Source organism: Lagopus leucura, unplaced genomic scaffold (assembly GCF_019238085.1).
Source record: "Lagopus leucura isolate 7727_CA_CO unplaced genomic scaffold, USGS_WTPT01 Super-Scaffold_100050, whole genome shotgun sequence".
NCBI lineage: Eukaryota > Metazoa > Chordata > Aves > Galliformes > Phasianidae > Lagopus > Lagopus leucura.
In genome coordinates, this window is record NW_024962296.1 from 2,122,510 (window position 1) to 2,139,572 (window position 17,063).

The window sequence follows — 17,063 nt, forward strand, 5'->3', positions numbered from 1 at the left end:
CTCAGTCAAGAGAACTGGCCTTCGTAGGGATTAGGTCCAGGACCGTAAGAAGAATCACCTTCAAGAAGGTGAGGCATAGGCATCCTTGCAAGGAATATACAAGAAAAGTAGTTTGTCTCCACTTGTAATTCTTTATTTCAGTGTATGATGAAGACAGTCTCCCCTCTCAGCTGCACTTGTCAAACTGCAGCGTCTCTAGAATTTGTCTTTCTCAGATACCCACAGCCACTCAATGATAAATTCCCTACTTTGATGGGATTTTTACTGTTTTAAACTGTCCCACGTTGGAAGAACTACCCACAGACCGTGTCAGGGAATAACCCGTTTTTGCTAATAATGTTCTGTTGGTAAGCATTACTGCAAAAGAGAAACAAATTTGTTAGAAGTTGTGAGTAATCTGTAAACTTCAGTTAACAGTCATGGTTATAGAGCTGTGGCCAAAGCAAAAAGTCTCTTGTTATTGGAATACAGTTTTTAGAAATGGATGCCCTAAGGGTGGCATATTGCCTTGTTTAAATATTTGGCTTGTAGGAGCTACCAAAGACCTTATGCTTGACCTAAGCTGGAGGTGCTGGATGGCTTCTGATGAAAGTGGGTATTCCAAACCAGGAGCATACTGGATGTGCACGTATTGTTGGGATAGGTCACAGAACAGTTTGGGTTGGAAGGGACCAAACCATAGTTGTGCCTCCTCCCTCTGCCACAGGCAGGGACAGCTCACATCAGACCAGGCTGCTCAAAACCACTTCCAAAATCAAAATCACTTCCAGGGATGGAGCATCCACAGTTTCTCTGGGCAACCTACGAACCTGCCTCGCAATGGATAACTTCCTCCTTATGTCTAGTCTCAGCCTCTTTCAGCTTGTGACCTTACTGCTTTCTGGGGAAAATGCATTCCATCTTCTCAAAGTTCAAGCATACTGAAGGGTAATGATGCTGTGATCTTTTGGCAAGCCATCTGGACACATGGCCTTTTTATGGAAGAAGGAAATTGTTTTGAATTCTTGGGAAACAAAACACATTCAATTCCTTCTGTAAGTTATTCCTTACCTTTTCCAGCTTCACTAGCAAAGCAGTTCCTCTGCCAGTCATGGATGAAGCCTGGTGGGGATCGCGAGAAGGGCAGCCACTTCAACAGTGCACTGCATACTTTGCTCTGGTAAGACTCAAGCCTTTGTAAGAGCACATTAACACAGTGGAAATTTTTCTCTTAGTTACTGGTGTTGCAGAGGAACAACTCCTCTTGGTCATAATCCTCATACTTAAGCAGTTTGGCTTAGCACACTGTTTCTATATCACTGGAAGACAGTGTGTGATGGGAAGAATTCTGCTGGTCACTGGCCATAGAAGCACAGAATCACTGAATGGCCAGGGTTGGAAGGGACCTCAAGGATCATGAGTCTCCAACTCCCCTGCCACAGGGGGGGCCACCAACCTCCCCATTTCATACCAGCCCAGGCTGCCCAGGGCCCCATCCAACCTGGCCTTGAACACCTCCAGGGGTGGACGGGGCATCCACAGCCTCTCTGGGCAGCTGTTCCAGCACCTCACCACCCATAGCAAAGAAAGCACGCTTGGACCTTGTGTTAGCTGCACTGTAGCTTGTCAGTGTACATCAGCACATCTACAGATGTGTGTGAAGGCATGTGTGAATGTGCGTCTGGACCCAAGCTTCTGGTTTTGTTCTCATAAAACTGAACACAAATCCACTCTCACTAAAGGTGAGGAGAACAGGGCTGAGTCTTAGGTGAGACAGAATCATGGGATGGTGAAAACTGGAAGGGATCTCTGGAAGTCACCTTGTTTCAGTTGCCCTTCTTCATCAGAAGAAAGCAGGCTGCCCTGGACCAAAAGAGTTTATGACCTTTGGAAGAAGAGGCAGGCAGGTCAAGGAGACTACAAATGTGCATTTATGCTGGGAGGAAATCAGAAGGGCCAAAGCCAAGCTAGAGCTTAACTTGGCCACTAAAGTGACAGACAATAAAAAATGTTTTTGTAAGTACATAAACAACAGAAGGAAGATAAGGGGAGTCTCCATCCTTTATTGGATGTGCAGGGAAGCATGATTATGAGAGATGAGGAGATTGCTGCCGTGCTCAATGCTGCCTTTGGCCTCATTCTTTATTAGTAGGTAATAGTTCTCAAAATAGCCATCCCATGAGCTAGAAGACAGAGACAGGGAGCAGAAGGAAGCCTTTTGTATCCAAAGGGAAATAGTAAGCCACCTACTGCATTGCTTGAACACACACAGATCTGTGGGGCTGGACAGGAACCCAAGGGTACTGAAGGAGCCTGAAGATACTCAGCATAAGAATGAACCAGGCAATTTTAGGCTACGTGCTACAGGCAGTGCAAAGTTCAAGAGCTTGCTGTGTTATTCTGTGTAATATTTACTAATGAACTAAGCTGGTTTTGGATTCAGTGTCTACCTGGAGCACACAGATGACATCTTGAAAGCTATAGAAGAAATCTCCAGTGTTGGTATTCCTGAGTTGATCAATTCTGCCAAAGATGGGTGTTCTTCTACGTATCCCACACTGAGCAGGTAATTACCTCAGTAGACATCAGAACATCACAAGGTACACAGAGACATTTTCTCCTTGTTTTACATTTATTTTCATATTTTGTTGTCTGTTATGTAATAATTGTATCTTAGTGCCACTGCAGGCAACTCTGGGCACTCCTAAGTATTTTTGGCAGTCCATAATAGGTTAGTAAATGATTATTAGCTTTAAGTTGAGGTGATAAATCCTTGTGCATTGATGCAATGTTGAGCTTTTATTTGCAAGCCATTTCACATGGAGAATGAGCTGTTGTCTGTTGTCATGTGTGCTACTCCTTTACATGCCACTGCAGTGATAGAAAGCACGCTAAAAGTCACCTTTGGTGACCTGGGGTGGCTGAAAGCACTCCTGGGTTAATATGTAGTTTGCAAAAGCTCCATACTTGGATTTGAGTGATTCTTGCTGCCAGCACAGCAACTAAGAAATGTTGCTTACATAGGGATAGACAAAATTTGTGTGTTTTTGAGGTACCAAACTCATCTTATGCTATGAACTGCAGACTTGTGTGCTCCCAGGGCTACAAAGAGGTTGTCTGTATAATTTATACTGGGGAACTGGTAGTGACTATCCAGCATTCTCCATCTGCGTTGAGTGCTTGGGCAGTACCTGCTTATGAGCCCTAGGCTTAATCTCCTGGGATTTCCTACTAAGAAGGATGCCCAATGGGGCAATCTCTGAGTTTCCAAGCTGTTTTAGGGATGAGTTTATCCAGATGCTAGTGGATGGCTTTCAGTTTTGCTCTCTCTTTCTTCACAGACAGACATTCCCAGTTTTCTTCAGAGTAATGATGGCTCAGCTCGAGAGTTCCGTGAAAAGCATCCCAGCTGGGAAACCATCAGACTCAAGTGAGGTAGGAAAACATGCATTGGTATCACAGAGGAGAGAAGGACCTAAGCTAAACTGGGTGGTGTAATAAAAATGTACAGCTTGTAAAGGAATCTACTGCTGAACGTGGACTAGGAAATGCAGTCAGAGAGGTTCCTTTATCAGCCCAAACTGATACACAGGTTAATATGTGACTAGCATCCTTTTGTTCCTGCTTTCCACCATCTAAAAATCCAGTAAATCTATCAGAAGCTATGAAGAGAAAACAGGTAGCAATCCACAAATTACTGTGCTGTGCAGGTGGTCTGCACACCTGTGTGGCTTCACAAAATTATTTTCCAGCCTAAAGCTTCTAAAAACAAAGAAGTGTATTAATGCCAGAGGAAGATAAACATGAATACAGATGTGCATCTGGCAGCTGTCTGAATTCTTTATCAAACTCAGCTTAATTCTGGGGATTACTGATGTCCTGGATGGGCCACACAGCATTCTACACGTATCCTTTCTGTGCAGAATTTTTCCTGGCCTCTGGGCAGCCTGACCTGGTGAGGGGCAACCAGCCCATAGCAGTGGGGTTGGAACATGATGAACTTTAAGGCCCCTTCCAACCCAACCATTCTGTGATTCTGTGAACTCTTAGCATTGTAGGACGTGGGGGTCCTGATCACGCTGGCATTGCCACTGAGTGCTTTTGCTGTGATAAATCTTCCTGTGGTAAAGCTTTGTCCCTCTGTCTTCAAAATAACTGCACTTTGAGTACAGCAAACACGGTGAGAGCATTCAGCAAAGTGAGAGGAAATGCACATCTTGGGTTACTGTCCCCTTGCATCCCATCAGGTACAACTGGAGAAGCTGCTGAAGTGGAACATTGCTGTGCGGAATTTCCACATCCTCATTAACTTGGTCAAGGTGAGGATCTGTGGTGATGATGATCTGTGATGTCCCTGCTTTTGCCTTGTGATGCCCAGCACATCCCAGTGAACCTGGGTTTATGAGCACATGAGAAAAGTGTGAAGGATGATGTACTGGCAGAACAACCTGGAGGTGGTAAATAAAGGCATTACAACCTGTGTACAAGGGTTTCCATTTTAGCACTCTCTGATTCTTACAGCCTGCACTTCTTAATAACATAGCTGTCACAGAAATGGTAAGTCTGTACAAAGAGAGAAGCAGGCTTTTTCAAGTACAGCTTATGAGCTCTCTTGAATTGAGCTGTGTTCTTCTGTAATAGCAGCACTCACTGGGGCCCTACTTGCACTCCGTGTTCTCTCACAGCACCAGTCTTCTAAGAGCATGAAAGCATAGAGCTAACTCGGTGTTTTTTCTGCAGTCCATAGCAGCACCATGGTAACATCTCAGCACTTGCTGACACCTGTGTGCTCTGTCAGTTCAAATGCTCACAAATTCATGATAGAATTAGTAACTGGCAAAAAAAATGTAAATAAACATGCACAAAAAGGAAACCCTCAGCAGAGCTGAGACCACCTATTCAGATTCTTTGTTCTCAGACCACAGCTGTGTGATAACTGGTGCCTTCTGCCAGCTGGCACCAAATTAATGCACCAGCTTCACTGTTTCCTGTGAAAGACATTCTTTTGCACACCTCAGTTTTGCTTTGTCTGCTCTATGGCTACTTGCCTATCAGCTGGGCAGGGTCTGTCAGTTTCCAGGCTATTAAGAACTTCAGAATCACTGAGATGATTTTGTGCCATCCGCAAAAGGTCTGCCTCCCTGCTCTCTTCAGATGGCTGAGTGGCCATCCTGCAAAGCACTTCTGTCTGACAACCATTACATTTCACGCACTTGCACCGTGCTCCCTGTCAAAAATTGAGAATGGATTTTGCCTTGAATAGGTGCCACGTGCCAGCAAAGGGAATGCAACAGTGGGCTATTTTTAATTGTTTGCTGTGCTTGCATTGTTTCCTTCAGATTTGCAGACTTATCTGACTCTTTAACTCTTGTCCACGTAGGTGTTTGACAGCAGGCCTGTACTCAGCATCTGCCTGAAGGTAAGTAAGAACTCCACTGAAGAGAGCTGCTGAAGCATCAGCTTTTCTGAATAGTTGTTTCCAGTGCAGCAGAGCAGTTACTGCACTCTCTGGAAGGAGCACACGTACCTTTACATTTTTACAGCCTTCCACTTTCTGTCCTTGCATGGCTCAACCACAGAGAATTTGCTGCAATTGCCAGTACTTGCTGAAGCCCTTCCCCCTCTCTCCTTTCCCCATGTTACTTCAAGGCAGAGTAAACAGCCCAAAAAGCAGGTCTCCCTTGGAGCCCAGGAAGACCACGCATCTCCCTGCAACTCTCCCTTTTCTGACTAGGATTTCTATAGTGACTCTAATTTTGTTTACTTAAATTCTGTTGCCAGTTTGCTGGTAAGACCAGAGTTGTGTGTGAGTTGTGTTTTCAGTCTGCCTTTTCAGTGATTCAAGTGAACCCCTTACTGAGCCTGTATATTTCAGAATAGTCTTCTACTGAGTAAGAGGAGTCTTCAGAGTAGCTTGAAAGAATGTATGGCTATCTTACCTGACTTCCTGGTGATTCTTTGAGAAGGAATTTCAACTTGCCTTTTAAAATATTTGTCATTTTTGGTAGTATGGCCGTGTCTTTGTAGAAGCATTTCTGAAGTTTGCCATGCCTCTCCTGGACCACAGCTTTAAAAAACATCGGGTAAGTGCTTTGCAAAGAGAACTGTCTGCTCTCAGTTGGGAGGCGTGCCTAATGCTGGCTGTAACACGTTGGCCTAACACTTGTGGCACTTAATGACCAACGTGTCTGATGTCTCTAGCTGTGCTGTGCCTTGCTTCACTTCACTTCACTTCACTAGCCAGTGAAGCCAGTGAAGCCAGTGAAGCAGTGCTTCACTAGCCTGTCCAGTGCTCCCTCAGCAAACAGTGTTTTCCAGCTTGCCAAGAACCTTTGGCAAAGCTGCGTGGCTTTGCTGATAGCAGAGGAAACCCTTTCAAACTCCTCCTTCTCCTTCAAATACCATCACCACAGAGGTGTCCCTGACAGAGTGGGAAGGTCACATTCAGCAGATCAGGTTGGTGAGGATTTGCAATCTGGAGGGACAGCGTTTTTGCAAAAAATTCTTGCAACTTTGGGTAGTTCAACATCTGGGTGCAGACCAACAGGTGCACCACACCATAGACAAGAACAGTCTGAGATCCCTTGCTTTGTTGCAAGGCAATGCCCGTTTGTCAGTGAGACTTGGTTTTTTTGCTTAGCCTCTGCATTTCAACCAACTCTCTAAGAAATGACCATTTCTATAGCAAACTTGAGATCTGTTCTCCAGATTTTTAGGGATTTAGGTTATCAGAAAGGATACCTGCTGTACGATAGACAGGGCCTCATAATTCACTCAGCAAAATGGGTTGTTGCCCAGAGTTCATGCTGGAATTGTTTCAAATACCACAATCTGACAGTATTACATATTTTCCTTCCAGTTCCCCTACTTTAGAAGGTTGTACTCAGGCAAGATGTGACAAGATTATCTTGATCCTAATTGCCCCTCATTGCTTTCATTGATAGGTTATGATGTGTGGTCCTTTAATTGCCACATGCACAGTGCAGTTCTCCTATGGCTCATCCTGTTCACCTGATGATTCCTAATTGTACCTCTAAAAGGTTTCCTTAGTCTAAAACTCTTACATTAATTCTTTTAGTCACTTGTGGGACAAAATGCTTTGACAATTATTTACTGGTCTATGTTTTTATTTCAGGACGATGTGCAGAGTTTGCTGAAAACACTGCAGCTGAGTACCAGGCAGCTCCATCACATGTGTGGCCATTCCAAGGTAAGTTCCAATTGTTCCACAAACTCCTCTTGTAAGCACATTTTATTCTTTTCCCTGGTTTTCCAGGGCACGGCCAGGTTCTAATTGCAGTCTTACATGTGTCAGTTATAGCAAAAGCTCTGAGAGGAGGTGAAATAGCCACGGTCAACAGCCAAAAAGCTGAAGTATTTGATTTGGAAGCTGCTTAATTGGATGTCAGATCAGGTTAGCATACCCTATTCAAAAGGAAAGTTATCTTCTGTTGTTGGCATCTGCAAGAGAGTTTCTGAACACACAAGCCAAGACCCTGGAAACCTGGTATAAAGTACAACTGCCAGATTGGTAATATGTGAGAGAAGCCATGGCAAAGATCACCAGCCTTGTGAGCCAGAACAAGGAGACAACCATACTCAAAATCTCCTCTAGGTGTCGTCTTGGTTTGTTATGTTGATGTTAGAGGAGAGGGCAAATGGAAAGGATTGTGCTGGTGGCATCCAGCCAGTCTGCCAGCCTCTGTGTAGTGAAGTGAGGGAAAGAAGGAAGGAGGACTGTCGCCCTGCTTGCAGTGTGGGCAGCCAGTGCTTGTCCCAAGATCACGGGGGGAAAAATGCTGTTAGAAAAAACTTTACTTGTGCTGCTTTGTTCCTTCCACGTTCCTCAGAGGCCCAAGAACACATTTCTGACAAAAGCTTTTCCAAGGCAGGTGAAGGGAGAAGACCATAAAGCATGGCTCCACGAGGCAGATTAGATTTGCTAGCAGTTTAGTCCAGAGCTGGCATCAGGAGCAGAAAAGTTCAGCTGAAAAGCAGAACATGCCATTGCAGTGTGGCAGAGAACCTGTCCAGTCAGTCTGGTGAACTGGAACTTGGCACAAACCCTGGAGATGCTAAAAAGCAATTCTCGTGTTTGAAACTGAAATCCTCATGCCTACTTTAAAGTCTCAGTTCACTGTGTGATCAGGATAACATCACTGCAGTTTCAGTGTTGTATTTGCCTTTGCACTCAGCCAGGATGTCCAAGTGCCGTTTTCTGTGGTCCCTCTTAGCCTATAAGCACAGTCAGTGAATACTTCTGTCTCACCAGTGTGGTCTGATCAGGTCTCTGTGCCAAATGGTTTGGGGAAAACGAGAGAAGGAGAATTTGTGGGGTCAGATTTTGGCAAATGAGAATGTGCTTTGTTGAGACTTCAAACTGCCTGCAGGCAGTGGGACAGGTTCCAGTCCCCAGGGAGAACAGTGACATTGGCAGTGTCATTACTGCAGTCGCTCCTGGGTAGGTTCTGATTGGTGCCAATGATTGCCAGCTCCTGCCTGTACTCAGACCAGAGAACAGATTGCTGTTGTTACTCTGGTACTTCTCTGCTGGTAGCAGACGAAGGAAGGCAGTGCCTCCCTACCCTCATGTGTTGAACTCATCCAAGATATGCAGTTAATCTGATTTCAGACTGCAGCTAATGAGAGGATCTGATGCTAGAAGGCTGCAAAGTACTCTCATGAAAGAAAAATATTCTTATGCACAACGTAATTGTTTATGGCTCTCTGTTTCAGCAATGACTCCGTGCTGTATTGCACATCCAAGCCTTGCAGGAACAGACTGCTCAGACAGGCTCACTCACCCAGACCTAATCACACACACTACCTGGCATAGCTGCCTTTCCTCAGCTGCTTTGTGCTTACAGCAATTCCATCTCTTCCCTCCTGTTCCAGTCCTCCAAAAGCCTGTGTTTCTTTGTTCTGCACAAGATGGCTTTTGAGTTCGTACTGCATCCCACACATCTAATGTAAAGGAGCTGTGTCAGGCACTGAGCAAGAAGAGATTGCCATTGCAGTGGTTTTTTCTACATCTTTCTCATTTCTTCTCTGTGCTTGGCAATCTGATGCGATGAGCTTGCAGCTATCAGCAAGTAGCTGTGTCTCTTCCTAGGCAGGTGGTTTGGTGCTCTGATGGCCGTAGCTCTGCTTTTTGCTGTGCATTGGGACTGTGCGGCTGTTCATTGCTGCCCTGCAGAGATGACTGCTATTTCACCAGCAATAGCTTGCTCCATCCCACCTGTGTAGCCATGACCTGGGCTAGCACTGTTCCCTGGAGCTGCTACAGCAGAACATATTTTGCCAGTGACATTCTCCACCCAGCCTGGGCTTGTGGAGCCTCAATTTTACAGGCACTCAGCCTAGGCACAAACTAACCAGACCCACTCTGTGCTGTTTCCAGATTCACCAGGATCTCGGCCTGACCAACCACGTGCCTTTGCTGAAGAAGTCCCTGGAACAGTTTGTGTATCGCGTGAAGGCAATGCTAGCTTTCAACCGCTGCCAGGAGGCCTTCTGGGTGGGCATCCTGAAGAACCGAGACCTGCAGGTGAGCACTGCTGTGCTGCATGGGCACCGAGAGCTGGGGGACAGTGCTCACCTTGTGCAGACTGCAGCTAAGAGGCCACGTGAATCACAGAATGAATCACAGAATGGCCTGGGTTGCAAAGGAGCACAGTGCTCATCCAGTTCCAACCCCCTGCTGTGTGCAGGTCGCCAACCAGCAGCCCAGGCTGCCCAGAGCCACATCCAGCCTGGCCTTGAATGCCTGCAGGGATGGGGCATCCACAGCCTCCTTGGGCAACCTGTGCCAGTGCCTCACCGCCCTGTGTGTGAAGGTGGCTGTTAGAGCTGTAGCAGAGCGGGAAGTACTTGAAGTTGGCCGGGTTCTGCACCTCAGGGTGCCGGCCCGGTGCGGCCCATCGCGCTGGTGACTCGTGCTGTTTGCAGATAAGGGCGGGGGTCCCTTTGCTCGCTGCCCCATCGAGGCTACCGAAACGCTTTCACATCCCGCCCGCTCAGCGCCGCTCTTCCTCCCTCCGCTCAGGGAGAAGAAATCCTGTCCCAGGCTACCGCAGCTCCGGAGGAGGACTCGGAGGACTCAGCGGACGGCGGAGCCGAGGTAGGGCCGTCCACGGCTCCGCGCCGCCCGGCCGGGCCGCCCGCTGCCGCCTGAGCCCGCTGTCCCGCAGGAGCCGGGCGGCGCGGACAGCGACAGCGACAGCGGCGGGGCGGGGCGCTGAGCCCGCGGGGGGACGGGAGGAAGAGGAAGAGGAAGAGGAGGCGGCGCGCATGCGCGGGCGGCGGCGGCGGCCATGTCGGTGCAGGAGGACCCGGTGCAGCGAGAGATCCACCAGGACTGGGCCAACCGCGAGTACATCGAGGTGATCACCAGCTCCATCAAGAAGATCGCCGACTTCCTCAACTCCTTCGGTGAGGGCCGCGGGGTTTGGGGGGGAGGAGGAGGAGGAGGGGGAAGGGTCCGGGCGGGCGGGCGCTGACCGCCGCTCCCGCAGACATGTCGTGCCGCTCCCGCCTGGCCACGCTGAACGAGAAGCTGACGGCGCTGGAGCGCAGGATCGAGTACATCGAGGCGCGGGTGAGCGGGCGGCGGGGCGGGGCGGGGCGCGGCGCGGGCGGGGGCTGAGCGCTCGCTGTCCCCGCAGGTCACCAAGGGCGAGACGCTGACGTAGACGCCGCCGGAGCCCCCCGCGCTCCCCCGCCGGCGGGGCCGCGTTGCCGGGGCCGCGGAGTGCCGCTGGGGGTCCGGCACAGCGCCCGGCGATGCGCATCTCCGTCTCTTCCTCCTCCTCCTCCTCCTCCTCCTGTCCGGGAGCTGAGTGGCAAGAAGCGAGAAGCCGCCCCCCGCACCGCCCCCCCGTTTATCGCAGTTCTTCAGCGGGCATCCGGAGCCGCAAGCACACTGCTCTTGTTGAGTGTTTTGTTGGGAGACCGCGGGGTTGGCGGCAGTAAAAGTCTTGTTGCTTCCCAGCAGGCTCGGTACGTTATTCTGCAGCTCCTCGTGGTGCCGATGTGACACCCACATGCCTTGTATTCCCCTTGTTATCCCCCTGCTGCCAGCCCCGACCTCAGCTGGTTGCTCCCTAGAGTGCATTCTACCTTAAGGTTTCCCTGTCTGTGGGAAGCTTTGCTTTCTGCTCTCAAAGCAAGAAGACTCCTCTAAGCCATCTCAAAGCTGCGTAGCCAGCTGTGGGTGCCCGTGGAGGCAGCAAAGGCCAGCTTGGGTGGGATCCTGCCCAGGTGCCTGGCACCCAGCCCAAGGCAGGGGGTTGGACCTATGGTATCCTTAAGATCTCCTCCAACCTTCTCCATTCCGTGACGCAGCTTGCTGTCAGGTCAGGCTGCACATCCCTGCTGCAAGGCTGCCGGCTGACAAGACATGGGGTGCTGTGCTTGGGTGTGTCAGAGGGTTGACACACTGCTGTCATGCAGCAGGGGCAGGCAGAAGAGCACCCAGCTCTTCTTGGAGAAAGCTGCATTGTGGCCTGTGGATACTAAAAGTCCACCCGTGTGCTGTGTGTGCTCATGGATGGGCTGGAGTGGAATCTGCAGAGAGCTTTGTGGGGGTGAGGCCCTGAGCAACCGTGTCAGTCTTGGAAGTTGACAGTGCTTCGAGTGCACCTGTGTACTGTAACTCCCAGTAGTGGGAGTTACAGACCTCCAGAGGTCCCTTCCTGCCTAAATTCTCATGGCATTCTTCAGCCTAATGGGGTGGAAGACAGAGTATTGCAGATATCCCTGGATCTAGGGCTGAACCTTGCTGACTTCTTGGCTTGAGATCCATTGCTTACTTTGCTTCTCAGCTGACTGTGCGCTGTGTCTCTGCCTGCTCTCTGGCAGGCTCTGCAGTGGTTCCCCCTTCTGCCAACCTGCTGTTTCCAACAGCAGCAGGTGCTGCTGTGTGTCCAGAGCATATTGATGTATATGCGTTTTCCCTGCCACAAGTGTATTGTAGCAGCAGATGAACACATGCTCTGTATCCTCAAAGCACACTTTCATTTGGCCCTGGGAGAGCTGGGTGCTCAGGCAGCCTTTCACCTCTGGTTGTTAATGCTCACAGTCTTGTCCCAGAGCCCAGCAGAGAAGAACAGTGAGATATACAGATTGAATTCAAAGTTGCAGTCTGATCCGAAGTACATTCTAAGGCACATGAGGTGTGGACCAGGAGCTCTCTAGGTACTTCTTGCTATCAGAGCCGTGGTGTTACAGCACTGTACTTTGAGGAAAGATAGGAAAGAAGGTCTGTAAGAGAAAATAATCTTAAACGCTATTGAATGTAACAGAGAACTGCTGTTTGTCCCTCTAAATGCCCAGCTCTGGGAGGCTCTGAAGGTGCAAGGAGGTGGTGTCCGCTTCCCTGTGGGTGCCAAGGCCCTGGCAGAAGTGCTCTCCCAAAGAGAGGGCTTGCCCTGCCTGCTGGGCACAGGGGTAGGGAAAAGTTCTGATTCACTGGGCTGTTTTTGTCGCTTCCCAAAAGCTGTCTGCACCCACTCACATCACTGCACCGCTGTTTGCTCATGAGGATGCTGTCAGGGGTCCATACTTACCACAATCTTGGGCCTTCCATGTGTGGGGGATGTGATTTTTAAGAGCTTTATTTATTCAGAGATGGCATTACGTGGGGTTTCTAATTTAGCTGAGTGATTAAAGAATATCGCAAAACCAAAGCACATGTTGGTTACTCTTACTGAAATACAGTAGTCACAGAGGTCCCAAAATAAACACGGTGCACGCTGTCAGTCTCTGTGCTTGTTGTTGGGGCTCGGCAACCCTGCACTGCTCTGGCTGGATGTGTTCTTGGCAGCACTGCTGCAGAAGCATTGGCATCACCAGCTGGGACATAGAGCTGCTGGAGGTTTGTCTAAACTAAAGCCAACTTCACACTGACTTCAATGCGAGTAGTAGTGGAGGTGGGTATGTGCCTATCCAAAACGGCTCTGATACTTGTGTCGTGGAATTAAGACTGCAAAACAGGGCCACCCCCTCCCCGCCAGCCCACTGCCCACATCCCTCAGGGCCACCTCCCCACAGCTCTTGCACTCCTCCAGGGACGGTGACTCCCCTTGAAGCTGCACCACAAGGCAGAGAAGAACCAAACTGACAGTGGCATGATGGAACTGTCACTTTTATTGATGGATTGTGGTGACTTTACACAGCAGTTGGAGCTGGTACACGGCTGCTCCTGCAACATCAGTGGGGCCGGCGGTTGATGTTCTGGGCCCGACGTGGAACCCGGGAGCGGCTTCGCCCCTGGGCTGGCCTTCACCGCCTGGACCGGCTCCTGCGGCGACTGCAGCCGACTGCTCAGGAGTGCCTCGAGGACCGAGATGTCCCTTGGCTGGCAGAGGTCGGGGTGCTGCTCTCGGTATTTGGGGCTGCAGCACGGCTGCTCGCATAGCATCCTTGGAGCTCATTGCATGCATCGTCAACGCGATGTAAACGTGAGCACATTCTCTTCCATTTTATCCTGCGCTGGCTGGACAGGCCTCTGCTCTCAGGCACCTTGGAACCGTGAGCCGACCCCGATGGTGCCTGGCTGGTGATGCTGGAGCCGCTGCTCGTCTGCGATGTCATAGGGCCTTGGAGAGGCCCGTGTCCCTGTTGGGTGGCAGTGCTGGGGCCAGCGCTGTCCACATTGCTGCTGGAGGCTGTAAGGGAAGGCAGGAAGATGAGTGGGATGGAACTCCAGCCCTGGGGTGGGACAGACTCCCACCCCTTCTGGACCAAAGGGACTTGAGCAAGATCTCGCCTTGCCCCAGCCCAGCAGCATGTGGCTGTTTGTCTCTTACAGGTGCCCTCTCCAGCACAGGCGTTGCACTCCCAGGCCTTTGTGCTCAGGCTCAAGTAGGAACAGCGCCGATGGGTGCCTCGCGCAGCACAGGAGCTGCAGAGGAGCAGCTGCCAGGGCCTGGGGAAAACAACAGGATGTGGCCGTGAGGACAAAGTGAGCTGAGCCAGGGAGCGCCCAGCATGGCTCTGGTGCTCAGTTTGTGCTCTCCCAGCCCGTGGCGAGGCTGCGATCCCACGCGGAGGCCCAGAGGGCTGCTGAGGGAACTCACCCCTCTCCTGCTCGGTCCCTGCCGTGGGGGTAACGGCACTCCCTGGCATCGCAGCGCTTGTGCTTGTCTCCCTCTTGTACGTATGAATTGTTGTCCCATATTGGTCCTCTGCCAGAGAAAGGAAGAAATCTGATGAGCAACCACTGCCTCTGTAGTAAGACGGACGCAGGCCATTCCTCCTCTTCCAGCCCAACACCGTTTCCAGCTTCTCCATGAAGCTGAGGCCAACGCTGTTGGCGGCAAAGATCCAGGCCTGCTTGGGCCATCCCTGGGCAGGCACAGCTCTTGTGCACTCAGGCCTGGAGAACCAGGAATGGGATACCAACCTGGATGGGATACGGATCCCCATGGCGTTCATATAATCAAAAAATTCGTCCTCTTCTTTGCAGTGTGGACAATGCAAAGTAATGCCCGCACACAGGGCCAGTCTCTGCAGCAGAAACAGAACAGGGTGAGTGTGAGCCAGGCCTGGTGCTGCTGAGCACCTGCCGTGCTCTTGGGGTGAGGAGAGGGCTCCTACCTGGATGCAAGCCCGGTGGAACCAGGCGTTTTGGCAGGCTGGGCACACCATGGTGCTGTAGGACACGCTGTCCCCCACGGGGTCCATGCAGATGATGCAGGTCGTGTCCTGCGCCGGCGCTGCCTTCACTGCCTGCTTCAGGTGATGCTCCATGCAGAGGGACCTGGGGGAAGACGGGAGGGACGGGCAAGGTGAGAAGTGCTGCGAGGAGGGCAGAGGAACAGGAAGGAGTCCCAGGCCTTGGCTCTGGCTCTGCCAGGCTGCTGGGAGGCGTCACAGCGCGCTCCTTGCTTCTTTGGCTGGTGCTGAAGCAGGGCTTGGAGGCCCACAGGCGATGCCTGGCAGCCCTTACCTGAACTCTCCAAAGTACTGGGTGACGCATTCACCCTTGGAAGCGCAGGGGAGATGGAAGCTGCGGTCGCAGCCTGGCTCTGCGCAGGTGATGGCGGCCCCCACATTGCCACAAACAAAGCAGAGCTGTAAAGAGCAGAGCATTTCCCATCAGCTGCAGGCTCAGGGCCTACGCAGCAGGCCCCGCACCTCTGTGCAGGGCACGGGATGGGGGCAGGGCTGGCTGGCACTCTGCAGAGCTGCCTGCTGAACAGGGCTGGTCTGCAAGAGCAGGGATTTCTCTTGGGGCTGGCTGGAAGGGCCGGGATTGTGTTCTTGAGACCAGGCAAAGCTCAGCCATGCCTCCGCTGGCACCAAGCTCCCTGTTCCGGTGCGGTGCTCACCGTCTGCTCTGCCTGCACGATTGTGCGTATAATCTCAACCCTGCTTAAATCATCATTTCTCTTCTGTCTTGCTGCTCCTTGAAGAAGGCCACCCACAAACAGCTGTATGGGAAAAGAGCATGATCTTGTTATGGCAGAAAGGAGGGAACCATTGTTTGGAGGATGGTGGAAGGAGCTGTGAAGGAACTCACTGCACAAAACTGGTGGAAATAGATCCCACTGATGATCAGTTTGTGCCCATAGATGTCTTTGTCAGCATCTCCCTGACCACAGAGCACGCAAGCTGGAGAGGAGAGAGGAACAGCAGTGAGCGCCTTGCGGAGCCAGGTGCCCCTGGGGGCTGTCCCAGGGGCTGCTGTGTGCCAGCTGTGCCAGCTGAGGGGCTGGCCAGAGGCCATGGAGGGGAAGGGACACTGCAGGCCCAGCAGTGCCAGCAGGCGGCCACAGCCCAACCACGGCATCCCTCTGCCCAGTGGTGGGGAGCTGTGCGCAGCGATATTTACTTTCACCCATCTGCCATGAGCTGGCAGGCTTCTTTGTCCCCTTGGACATCGTGTGCATCAACGGCGAGCACTCGCAGAGTGTCTGTCCCAGCAAAACCAGGCTTTCTCCTCCGCGTGACAACCTAGGGGAGAAGCGGGACGAGGCTGAGTTCTCAGCTCAGGCCCCGAGCGCTGGGGAGCCCTCCTCCCTGGGCAGCCTCAGGCAGCCCCTTCCTCCCTGCTCACCTCACCAAGTCGCACTGAGCTCGGCCTGAGCCCCGCAGCCTTGGCTCTGTTCTGCACCCCGCAGGTCACAGAGGCTGTTCCGTGCCACCCTCTGTGATGCCATCACATCTCACCGGGGCTGAGGGCACCCAGGCAGCAGGGCGGAGGCTCTTGCAGCCAATGCAGGGTGAGGGGCCCGGTGCCGGATGCAGCGCCGCTGGAACCCGGCGTGTTGGTGCTGCTGAAGGCACTGGGCGACACGTCCACCCTCCTGGCCCCACCTGAGTGCTGCCGGGCCTGTGGCTCCAGCAGTATCCCAATCAAGCGCTCAGCTGTTTCTATGGTGTTCTCAAGGCTTTACTTTTTGGTTGCTTGCTGCTGGTTACCTCTCGCTACAATAAATGACTCGACTCACAGAATCACAGCGTCTCGGTGGTTGGCAAAGACCTCTAAGATCACCAAGATCAGCAGTGGTGGGCTGTGTGTGTGCTGTAATACAAATGAGTACTGCTTGTGTGAGGTTTCTTCTCTGAGTGCTGCAGGGCAAAAATAGCATGGCTGCCCACCACAACAGTGAGGCTGAGGTGGAGATGCACAGGGTTAAGCCATGACCTCCTGGGAGGATAGGTGCACCCAAATACACTCAGGTCACCTAAACCTTCAGGTTTTGGGCTCAGGGTCTCCTTTTTCATTACAGAATCCTTGTCCATCAGGGCCCTGAGCCTCTGTTTTGGATCCAAAGATGTCACTGTATTGTTTACGTGCTCCTTTGGACGTCCCAGGCTGTCATCTTCACGGTACAGTGTCTTAGTTTTAGTTTTAAGACCCACCATTTCATTTTAAGATGTAGAACCACATTCTGAGGCTCCCAGTGCTTTCTTCAAGAGGAAAACTCTTTTTTTTGTTTGGTTTTTTTTTTTGTTTTCTGAGCTCCCAAATCCTCCTCCTAGGAGCCTGAAGTTTAGGGCCAAAAGCCTCCTTTCAGAGAACCAAACACCCAATTTCAGGGATCAAAGCATCATTTGGGGGATCCGCCCCGAGGTGG

At 51.3% G+C, this 17,063-nt stretch overlaps 3 protein-coding genes and 1 long non-coding RNA gene across 4 annotated transcripts in view; 2 read left to right on the plus strand and 2 right to left on the minus strand.

The window, feature by feature from the left end:
• The window catches only part of FANCD2 (FA complementation group D2), a 44,767-nt gene extending 34,547 nt beyond the window's left edge, over window positions 1–10,220 (plus strand). Inside the window, exons 35-44 of the mRNA XM_042885505.1 lie at window positions 1,060–1,159; window positions 2,423–2,545; window positions 3,321–3,414; window positions 4,227–4,298; window positions 5,360–5,398; window positions 5,988–6,062; window positions 7,115–7,189; window positions 9,380–9,526; window positions 10,025–10,099; window positions 10,170–10,220. Of these exons, the coding sequence (XP_042741439.1) occupies window positions 1,060–1,159; window positions 2,423–2,545; window positions 3,321–3,414; window positions 4,227–4,298; window positions 5,360–5,398; window positions 5,988–6,062; window positions 7,115–7,189; window positions 9,380–9,526; window positions 10,025–10,099; window positions 10,170–10,220 (851 nt within the window). The remainder of the gene's footprint in view (window positions 1–1,059; window positions 1,160–2,422; window positions 2,546–3,320; window positions 3,415–4,226; window positions 4,299–5,359; window positions 5,399–5,987; window positions 6,063–7,114; window positions 7,190–9,379; window positions 9,527–10,024; window positions 10,100–10,169) is intronic.
• Window positions 10,221–10,252: 32 nt separating this feature from the next.
• Window positions 10,253–10,968, plus strand: BRK1 (BRICK1 subunit of SCAR/WAVE actin nucleating complex). Its single transcript, XM_042885477.1, has 3 exons — window positions 10,253–10,410; window positions 10,494–10,576; window positions 10,644–10,968. Exons 1-3 carry the CDS (start codon window positions 10,293–10,295, stop codon window positions 10,668–10,670), a joined length of 228 nt encoding a protein of 75 aa, XP_042741411.1. The 5' UTR covers window positions 10,253–10,292; the 3' UTR covers window positions 10,671–10,968.
• A 2,167-nt stretch (window positions 10,969–13,135) lies between these two features.
• Window positions 13,136–15,072, minus strand: PHF7 (PHD finger protein 7). The gene is made up of 6 exons (XM_042885431.1): window positions 14,930–15,072; window positions 14,578–14,740; window positions 14,384–14,487; window positions 14,058–14,165; window positions 13,788–13,906; window positions 13,136–13,646 (listed from the first exon to the last, which is right to left on the minus strand). Exons 1-6 carry the CDS (start codon window positions 15,070–15,072, stop codon window positions 13,303–13,305), a joined length of 981 nt encoding a protein of 326 aa, XP_042741365.1. The 3' UTR covers window positions 13,136–13,302.
• Window positions 15,073–15,323: 251 nt separating this feature from the next.
• Window positions 15,324–15,930, minus strand: LOC122187721. Its single transcript, XR_006181397.1, has 3 exons — window positions 15,815–15,930; window positions 15,503–15,594; window positions 15,324–15,413 (listed from the first exon to the last, which is right to left on the minus strand). It is a non-coding gene; the product is annotated as an uncharacterized LOC122187721 (long non-coding RNA).
• Window positions 15,931–17,063: the final 1,133 nt, after the last annotated feature.

Coding starts and splice junctions, on each gene's coding strand:
- PHF7 (XM_042885431.1), bottom strand. CDS start 15,072: ATGCTCTGCTCTTTACAGCTCTGCTTTGTTTGTGGCAATGTGGGGGCC. Junction 13,907..14,057: donor AGGGACCGAGCAGGAGAGGG/GTGAGTTCCCTC, acceptor TGTTTTCCCCAG/GCCCTGGCAGCTGCTCCTCT. Junction 13,647..13,787: donor CTGTGCTGGAGAGGGCACCT/GTAAGAGACAAA, acceptor CTTCCCTTACAG/CCTCCAGCAGCAATGTGGAC.
- BRK1 (XM_042885477.1), top strand. CDS start 10,293: ATGTCGGTGCAGGAGGACCCGGTGCAGCGAGAGATCCACCAGGACTGG. Junction 10,411..10,493: donor CGACTTCCTCAACTCCTTCG/GTGAGGGCCGCG, acceptor CCGCTCCCGCAG/ACATGTCGTGCCGCTCCCGC. Junction 10,577..10,643: donor TCGAGTACATCGAGGCGCGG/GTGAGCGGGCGG, acceptor CTGTCCCCGCAG/GTCACCAAGGGCGAGACGCT.